This window comes from Perca flavescens, chromosome 20, assembly GCF_004354835.1.
Source record: "Perca flavescens isolate YP-PL-M2 chromosome 20, PFLA_1.0, whole genome shotgun sequence".
Lineage (NCBI taxonomy): Eukaryota > Metazoa > Chordata > Actinopteri > Perciformes > Percidae > Perca > Perca flavescens.
In genome coordinates, this window is record NC_041350.1 from 25,910,650 (window position 1) to 25,920,661 (window position 10,012).

At 37.6% G+C, this 10,012-nt stretch overlaps 3 gene segments (V, D, J or C); all 3 read left to right on the plus strand.

The window, feature by feature from the left end:
- Positions 1–5,538: 5,538 nt before the first annotated feature.
- On the plus strand, positions 5,539–6,142 carry LOC114546415 (T cell receptor beta variable 2-like). The segment is given in 2 exon segments: positions 5,539–5,671; positions 5,802–6,142. Coding segments are annotated over 2 exon segments (402 nt in total).
- On the plus strand, positions 6,117–7,194 carry LOC114547190 (T cell receptor beta variable 29-1-like). The segment is given in 2 exon segments: positions 6,117–6,420; positions 6,842–7,194. Coding segments are annotated over 2 exon segments (384 nt in total).
- A 962-nt stretch (positions 7,195–8,156) lies between these two features.
- On the plus strand, positions 8,157–8,748 carry LOC114547189 (T cell receptor beta variable 29-1-like). The segment is given in 2 exon segments: positions 8,157–8,267; positions 8,348–8,748. Coding segments are annotated over 2 exon segments (396 nt in total).
- Positions 8,749–10,012: the final 1,264 nt, after the last annotated feature.

Consider the following 10,012-nt stretch of genomic DNA (forward strand, 5'->3'; position numbering starts at 1 on the left):
AGTTCAAGATGCAAACAAAGTGATCTGATATAGGCCTACAGTAAATGCTCCCTAATAAATTTGTACATTTTCATAATGGGATTCTGTATTTGACTTAAACAGCTGAGCTGAAGACTGCAGGATGAAAACTCAGCATCCAGTCTGGGCCATCATGTTGATAGAAATACACTGAAGAGGCAGGTTTTCAGTTTTAATCAACTGCTTTTAATAAAAAATAAATAAATAAATGTCGTTATCACAATAATGATTACAGACAATACTAAGAAAAAATTAAAATGGATACCTGTATGAAATAGAGCAACATTTTAAATCATAAGGAAGTATTTTGAGAAATAGATACTAAACCAAGTAAATAAAAAGGTGCATCTATAGACATTAAGAACAGGTTGTTATTTACAATGGTGGCCTGACAAGTGGCATAGCCACTTACGGAAAGGGAAGGAGGGCTAGATAATAAAGACATTAGAAATACATACAGTTTAGAAATGACATAAAATACAATTTGAAGTACTGCACAGAAAACAATAAACACTTGTAACGAGATAAGTGCACAGGTTCACGGGTGAGTAGGAGAGGGAGAAACAAATATTTAGCTGGGAAAATGATTATGTAGTGAAGCAACTGCATATAAACGGTGAACAAGGATGATATGGTGGCTCTGAAGGATGAAATGGAAATTAGTTTGTCCAGTTTGAGAATCTTCTGCAGAGCGTTCCAGTTGCGAACGGCAGCAGATTGAAAAGATGCGAGACCAGAGGCAGAGTTGGTTTGGGGAATGCTTAATTGAAGATCAAGTGGGGACCGGGTATTGTACGTGACAGACTTTGGCTGCAGCAGCTGACCCAAGTAAGCAGGTGATCAGCCAAGAAGGGTCTTGTAAAATAAAGTGAAACCAGTGAGTTGCAAACCTGATAGTGGAGTGGTAAAGGGTGTCGCGTTTTGATAGAGTGGTCTTGCAAGCAACCATGTGATGATATAGTATATCAATAAAAAGACTGAAAACCTGAATAGTAGAATAATTTCATCACATTGAAAAAACATGACCTATATGTGACATCATATGAATGTCTGGCACACCTGCTGTATGCATTATTAGCAGTGGTTAACCCTTGGGTTGTCTTCCCGTCGGCCATGCAATGTTTAGTTTTTGGCTCAAAATTGTAAATTCAAACTTATTTTTGGTCGTTAGTTTTGGTCGACTTTGACACCTTTTTGATGTTTTTGTCGCTTTTAGATGGAGATTAGATTAACTATTTTTCAGTGGTATGGGTTATAACTTTCAGTAACTAGATACAAAGAAAACACCACATATTTACTTTTAAGCAGCTGAATGTAACTTTGTCATGTTGAATGACCCCTGTGCTGTCATGTGTAGGATTCATAATTCAAGCCAACACAGGTTTTTTATTACAAATAATTATATCAAGCTAAATAATAGTCAAAATAAAAAAAGATAAAATCCCTGTATGTGACAGAATCTGCATTAAGTACAACCCCATGTCAGAGAAATTACATATTAATTAAAAATTTAAATAAAATAAAAAAGTGGTTCAAACAGTACAGCAGATATGGAGTAATGTCACCAGTGAAGATTCACTGGATTTGGATGTGAAATCATACCTAGTAAGAACTATCTAGAAAACACAAGAGGTTCAGTAGGCCAGGTTCAGTGAGTGATCACTTATTTTAAAATGTCTAATATTGGCTTCATCACATTAAACAGAAGTTTAGTCCAAAATCCCTTTAGCATCAGTAGGGCTGGATCTGAACATTCATTCGATGGGTAGGTATTCGATTTTCAGTTTCGGAATAAAAAAAAAAAAAATAGATCTATCCATCCATCCATCCATCCATCCATCTTAAACGTACACGCAGGCGGAAATTTACTGTGGTGTTAAGCCGATAGCTGCTGGCTAATTTATGCAGGCCCCCCCCCAGTCTGGGCGGTTATGGTTATAGCAAAAAATAACCGTGCCGGGGGAGTATTTATTTTTGAAACACACTGCAGGGCAGGGAGAGGGATTTATAAACTGCACTTTCTGTCCTGGAAGACTCAAAAAACTTGTGGTGGTGGTTTTGAAACTGACTTTTTTATTACCTTGAAACCGGTAACTAGCCCATGCCTACTTCAATGCTCACACAGAAGTCAGAATTTTGTAATGGATGAAAACTGGAGAAAGTTTTGACAACTTTCCTACATTGTTAACACTAGCGGGGCCTAGTTTTTATACAGTCTATTGGTCAGGCTCAGCTCTTCACTGGGACTTTGCACACCTTAAATCCATCTAAATTTCACTTCAACTGTCTTTATACTTGGCTGAAAAGTGTTAGTATGTTGTTGACACACACACACACACACACACACACACACACTTTTTGAATTTATGTCAAAACCAGGATCAACAATTGCAATTCAATAAAAATTCTAAGAAATTCATATACATAATTTAAGTGATGTGTTTAACAATAAAGCTTTACAGTATATATCCGATATGATTGCAATACATATTCTATGAATGATATTCGAACAGGAAATGTCACAGAACAAGTAATTAAGTTTGATTTATTGTAATTTTAATTTTGTGGAACATGATGGAACATGACTCTTGAACATTTCCCAGAATGCTTTACTTTAACCAAGTATTTTAAATGGTTGCCAAACAATTTGAGGTGGACGTTTGTTTGAAAGCTTCTTTTCTACACAATTTGATGGTCAACACTGGACTTTTTAAGTTTCAGAAGTCCCTTACAACTTCAGATTACACACGTTTATAGATTTCACACCTGTAATAACAGTGACATGGAAAATAATAGTTTCTAAAAGGTCATCTGTAATAGTTCATTTTGAAGAACCAATTCCAACAAAAACACCTGGAAACCACAGAGCCATATGCAAGCGCTGCAGTGCTCCACTCTGTGGCTCCATCAAGGCTACTTCACATTTCAAAAACAATTTCAAGAATTCAAAAATTAAAAGATAAAATGAGAATACTACGTGCTTATTGGCTCACTGACGCTGATGAGATTTACTCATCATCATCATTATCTATATTTTGGAACAAAATGTATGCAGGGTTGAGGAGTGACTAGTTACGTGTAATGAAATGTTATTAAATTACAAAATTAATGTAATTGTATTTAGTTGTATTACTGAGGTAAAATGTTTAATTCAATTAGTTACTAATCAAATCAAAAGGAAATTGCTTTTAATTGATAAAGTAATCCAAACCACATTTATAATGGGTAACTTATAACAGTAAGCAATTACATTTCCAAAGTAACCTTCCTAACACTGAATGGATGTGAGATTCAACACATTCCGTCTGTTGTGTGACTGTGTGGAATTTCTTTGAATTTCCATGAATTTAATTCCACTTCCTGATGTTCAAATTCAACTTCCTGGGGGCGGAGTCAATTCAATTAAAATTCCAATTCATGAATTGAACGGAGGCCAATTCTGAATTTTGCACAAGCCTGATGTAAAGACTAAAACACTGACCTTGGACTCTGAGCTCCAGCTGTCTCTGCTCAGACAGACAGCAGAGTCTGCAGACTGTCTGGGTGCCATCTGCTGGATAAACCTGCAACACAGCAGACAGTCACAGCTATAAAACACAATCAGGGTCCAAACCAGGGAAGTTGATTTCAAGTACTATGCCTTTGAATCACGATCGGACTTACTAATGCATACTTTAAAACTGCATATCGAGTATACACTTGTAAATATAAATAAGATATTCTCCAGTCATTTCCAGAGGCTAAGACATTGAATTGTCTATTAGAGGTTTTTTTTCTTTAAATATTAAAGAGCTAACACAACAGACCAATCATGTGTGCATTTTAAGTTTCTCTATCGTAGTACATGTTCTATTGTTTTTATTTCTGTTCAAGGGAAAGACTTTTGGTTAAACTTTACTTGAAGGTATCTACAAAGAGTGACATGACACTCATGAACGTGTCATAAACATTAAACAAGTCAAACATTTATGACATAACGCTTCTTTTAGTAAGTGTCATGAATGTGTCATGACAGTGTCATGTCACTCTTATGTAGATAACTTCAAGTAAAGTGGTACCAAATGTTTTATGGTCAAACTACACAAAGCTTTCACTAACTGAACGCACCAACAGTTTGTTCCACACCAGCAGGGGGAGACATACTTCAACAAATAAAACGGGGATAACAGCTTGCACTCTGATAGACGGTATCAACGCAGTGCTAATGAAGATAGCTGTGATGTAGATAACAGACACCTCCCCTGTTCATCATAATGTAATCGTGACGTGCTCTTCTCTGCAGGTGCTGAGCTGACAGGACCTGAACAGAAAGGTGACAGAGCGTCACGTCGGCTTTAACATGATGTTAATGCTCTTCATGTTTTGCTTCTTTTATCTGCCGTGGATTAAGGGTGAGAGAAAATACAGCAAACAAAGTAAAATGTTATGTAATGACTTTAATAACTAAAATGTGTTTTTTTTTTTCCCCCCCTACAGGTTCCTCTCACATTAACAGTGTCTTCCAAACGCCATCTTTCATCATTAAGAGAAATAATGAAGCTGTTGCCAGTGAGATCAACTGTTCACACAGCATAACAAATTATGATCAAATTCTGTGGTACAAACAGGAAGATCAAGGAGCTCTAAAGCTTCTGGGATATCTGAATGTAAATTTTGTAAATCTTGAGGACGACGTGAAAGGAAAAATCAGCTTTGATGGAGTTGGCAGTTCACATTCCAGCCTCAGCGTTTCTGATCTGTCATTAAATGACAACGGTGTGTATTTCTGTGCTGCCAGTCGGCACAGTGCTGCAGATTCCCCTCAAGTCAATACAAAAACTCTCCTTAGTCTGTCTGCAGAGAGACAACCTGTTCAGACGCTTGAACACCTGCGGCTTTGAAGATTACATTTACTGTTAAGACACAAGTGTGACCCACTGAGGATAAAACTACTGACAACACACATTCTTTGTGTCACTGTGTGAAATTGTAGATTGTTTAAGCATTTGAATATTACATGTATTATTGTTCAGGAGTTTTAGGATCTGAAAGAAAGTCAAAGAACACAAATGATGTCCCTAAAGGAAAACTTTAACATCATTATCTAATAAGATACGTTTCTCTGTTCATCTTACTTCAATTTTATTGCTGCAAAAGGCAATTCTCCTGTCCAATTTATATAATAAAAATATTGATACTTGGCGTCCATGTATCGATAGTGTTGCCACAAAAAAAATATTGCAATACTGTGCTGTATCGATTTGTCCCCAACTCCCTAGATTTAGGTGATAGACTTTTTATAATTTTGCTGCACTTTTTAGTTATGTCAGTCCAACTTGAATCTAGTGTTATCAGTAACACTGAGCAGCTGAAGTCTAGTTGGTCTTGTCTTCATAAAATGTATCCAACTAGACTCTTCAGCTCCTCAGTGATACTGATCAGTATGCAAGTGAAAGTATGTAACGTACTGTAGGGGGATCCCCGTATCACTTATACCAACATCTATACTTTGTACTTGTATTCAGCTAACAGGATGACACATACAGTGACACTCCCACCTGCAGCTCTACGTATCAACCATATGAGAGTCTGGTAGCTCCTGTCCTGCAGAACATGGATAATATCATTAAACGAGGCCTGCTCACATTGTCAGTCTTTGTGCTGTGGACTACAGGTAACTTACAATCAAATTCTAACATTTATATACACGTATTTTCATGTTTTTGCTGTAGATGTGATGTCAGAGAATAGAAGTAGAATCCAACATAAGTTCACTATGGACCCTTTTATTGTTAAACACACAGGTCTAACTGATGGGAGTGATGTCACCCAGACCTCCATACTTTGGAAACAACAGGAGGACAATGCAACAATGAACTGTAGCCACACCAAGGGTGCTCTGTACTACCAGATGTACTGGTACAGACAGCTGCCAGGAGAAACAATGAAACTAATAGTGTTCACAACAATTGGTGCCATCAACAACAATCATGATTTTGGAGATTTCAGCAAAGAGAAATTCTCAGCCACCAAGCCTGACGCTGAGAGTGGAACATTCACAGTGAACAATCTGGAGCCAGAAGATAAAGGCTTGTATTTCTGTGCTGTGAGTCAACACAGTGATACAGACACATTCAACAGCTGAACAAAAACCCCAGAGCACCGTTGGCTCTATTAGTGAGTCTATCTGCTGTACTGTAGGGGGACCTCAAGGACCACAAATACTCAGTTACACTTTGATTCACCACGTGGGTTTTGATAGAGCTGCTAACAGCATCAGACAAGGTCACACTCGGCAGAGACACTCCCACCTGCAGCTCTTCATATCTCTGCAATGCACACTACACAATATGAGACTTTAGAACATGGACACTGTCAGATATGGATTCCACAGCTGGTTGCTATTTCTGCTCTGGAACAAAGGTAAACAATATGGTTGAAATAAATGATTGAAATACAAATTTTCTTACTCAAATTCAAGTTGTATCACAGCACAGCAAATGTATGTAAAATCACAAGAAATAAATGATTTTTATTGCCATGAACTACTGTATGTTCCACTATTACACATATCAGCAAAATGATTCATATATACAAAAACACATTGTGATAGCAAATTGCATGTTATTATAAGGTATTATAAGGTAAGGGAATTTTGTATACTGATAACAGTATGGCCCTATCATGATATAATTCTGCTGAAAGTCTACATGTGAAAATATTATGCCCAGGACTGAACACGCAGTGCATTTAAACTTACTAATAATAGTTTTTAAAATGGTCCTTTGTATGAGAGTTGGAATGTTCACTCATAACTGTTAAACACTGTTATATACACACACAGGTCTGACTGATGGAAGGGATGTCATCCAGACTGACACACTGTGGGGGGAAAAGGGTGACAATGCAACAATACACTGCAGCCACACTAAGGGCAGTACATATCGACAGATGTACTGGTACAGACAGCTACCAGGGGAGAGAATGAAGCAAATTGTTTTTACAACTGCATTCAGCAACCATGAATACGAAAGCGGCTTCAGTGAGGAGAAATTTCCGGCAAAAAAGAGCGATGCTCTGACTGGATCTTTGACTGTGGAGAAGCTGCTGCCTGAGGACAGTGGAGTGTATTTTTGTGCTGTGAGTCAACACAGTGATGCAGGTGACTGAGACAGCTGTACAAATACCCAACTGTTGGTGTCACAATAAATAAAAGAGCTGTGTCTTTAATGAACTGTAGAGGGAACTATACACAAATTGGTTACACCTTTCTTTAGACAAAAGATGAAAAAAAATTGAACTTGTCAACCAACCTTTTGGTTAACATTTATTTTCACATTTGTCCTTGCAGTATGACTGTTATGCAGTAACTTTTTTTTAAAGTTCTTTAAAAAATAAAGATGTGAAATAATGGCACACTGGCAAAAAATGAAATAAAAACTTGATTTCTCATGCCAGCATACTGAGAGACATTTTATTCCATTTTACTTTCATCAAATTGCAGTTTTTTTTGTTTAAGGTTTCAATTGCATTACCCTTTTTATATCTGAAATTATTTTAATATTTAAATTCATTTCAGTCAAGCTTCCCTACTTTTGAATTTTGTTTTCCCTGTTTTTAAAGTCTTTTATGCTGAATTCTTTTATGGTTTCAACTTGTGTTTTTCTACTTTATCAGACTTTGAAAAACTGTGTGGGGCCCTACTTGGTGGTTACAATGGCCGTAGTGTATTCTGTGACAGACTCCAACAAGTATAACTGTCTGAATATTGAAAATAAATCCACATCTCTAAACCACCATCTACTCTGTGTATAATGCCAAAGACAGGGACTAGCAGCACACTCTGTTTTATATTTACAAAAGGACCAACACATGTTAATAAAGACAATTTTTTTTTTTACAACATGTTTTACATGAGAACAGAAAACATTTTTGTACAGCCTGATCTTCCATCACTATGAAAGATGAGTTAAGTTCAGCAACATCACACGTAATCAAACCTGACCTCCTCAGCTTGTTGGGTTACTGATCTGAATGTAGGGGAACCTCCACTTAATATCTAACTCATCTACACTTCAACTGACTGTGTAGGTTCTTATACAGCAGCTAACAGGATCAGAGGTCACTCTGCAGAGACACTCCCACCTGCAGCTCTTCATATCTCTGTAACCACACCGGCAGACGTACAGTATATGACACTCCGTTTTAGAACATGGACATTATCAAACATGGACGCCTCAGCTTTTTAATATCACTGCTCTGCATACAAGGTTAAGTACTTTAATATCTGCAAGTTTATTTCAGAGAACAAATGTCTACTTATGGTAACTTTTTACTGTTAAACACACAGGTCTAACTGATGGAAGTGATGTCAACCAGACTCCAGACAGACTGTGGAAAAACACGACTGACAGCGCAACAATAAGCTGCAGCCACACCAAGGGTGCTGGCTACAACCAGATGTACTGGTACAGACAGCGGCCGGGAGAAACAATGAAACTAATCGTGTTCACAAGATTAGGCTTCGAAAATCATGATTTTGGAGATTTCAGCAAAGAGAAATTCTCAGCCACCAAGAATAACACTGAAAGTGGGACATTCACAGTGAAGAATCTGGAGCCAGAAGATAAAGGCTTGTATTTCTGTGCTGTGAGTCAACACAGTGATACAGACACATTCAACAGCTGAACAAAAACCCCAGAGCACCGTTGGCTCTATTAGGGAGTCTATTTATCTGCTGTACTGTAGGGGGACCTCAAGGACCACAAATACTCCGTTACACTTTTGATCAGAAGCCACACAATATATGACACTCCCACCTGCAAGTCTTTATAGATCTCCAACTACACTGACAGTTATATTAGACCTGTTGCAGTCACTGAATTGCAGAACATGATCAAACCAGGTCTCCTGAGCTTTTTAATACTCCTTCTCTGCATAAAAAGGTAAGATCATATCAATACATTATAACAAGCTAAAGTTCAAAATGTATTTTAAATAGTGTACAGTACGAGAGTTAAAATGTTCACTTGTGGTAACTTAAAGTGTTTTACACACACAGGTGTAATTGCTGGTGATGATGTCATCCAGACTGACATACTGTGGGAAAAACGGGGAGAACGCAACAATGAACTGCAGCCACACCAAGGGTGCTCAGTACTACCAGATGTACTGGTACAGACAGCTGCCAGGAGAAACAATGAAACTAATAGTGTTCACAACAATTGGTGCCATCAACAACAATCATGATTTTGGAGATTTCACTAAAGAGAAATTCTCAGCCACCAAGCCTAACACAGAGTGGGACATTCACAGTGAAGAATCTGGAGCCAGAAGATAAAGGCTTGTATTTCTGTGCTGTGAGTGAACACAGTGATACAGACCCATTCAACAGCTGAACAAAAACCCCAGAGCACCGTTGGCTCTATTAGTGAGTCTATTTATCTGTTGTACTGTAGGGAGACCTCAAGTACAATCTATGGCTGGATCCCAATATTCGTCACAATGAATAAAAGACAGATGTGTCTTTATCTGTAGGGGGAGCTCTAGACACGTAGACTGTTAAGATTTGTGGTTAGTATTCAGTGTAATTCATGGCTTTTACACTGGAGCGTAGCAACATTAAATAGTTTTTTTTTTTACAGCAGTAATAATGTCACAGTAAATGTGAAATTAAGATAATTGTACTACTACTGAACAGGTGCCCTGACATTTGAAGTATCTAATTCAGTGCTGAGCTGATTTCATTATTATCATCCTTTGGAATTACAGTCAAGTTGCATGTATTAGGTTTCTCTTTATTTTCAGTAGACCTTTCTATTTGCCTTTTCATGCATGGCAGAACTACATTGAACCACTGTTCGATGGTTACAAGGACTGTACTGTAATCAGAATCTAGAATAAAAAACGTGTATAAACTACCATTCCCTCTGTGTCTACTGCCAAAAATAGGGACTTGCACATGACAACAGGACCCAAGCACACATACACTGCCTACCAACAAATGTTAATTGAG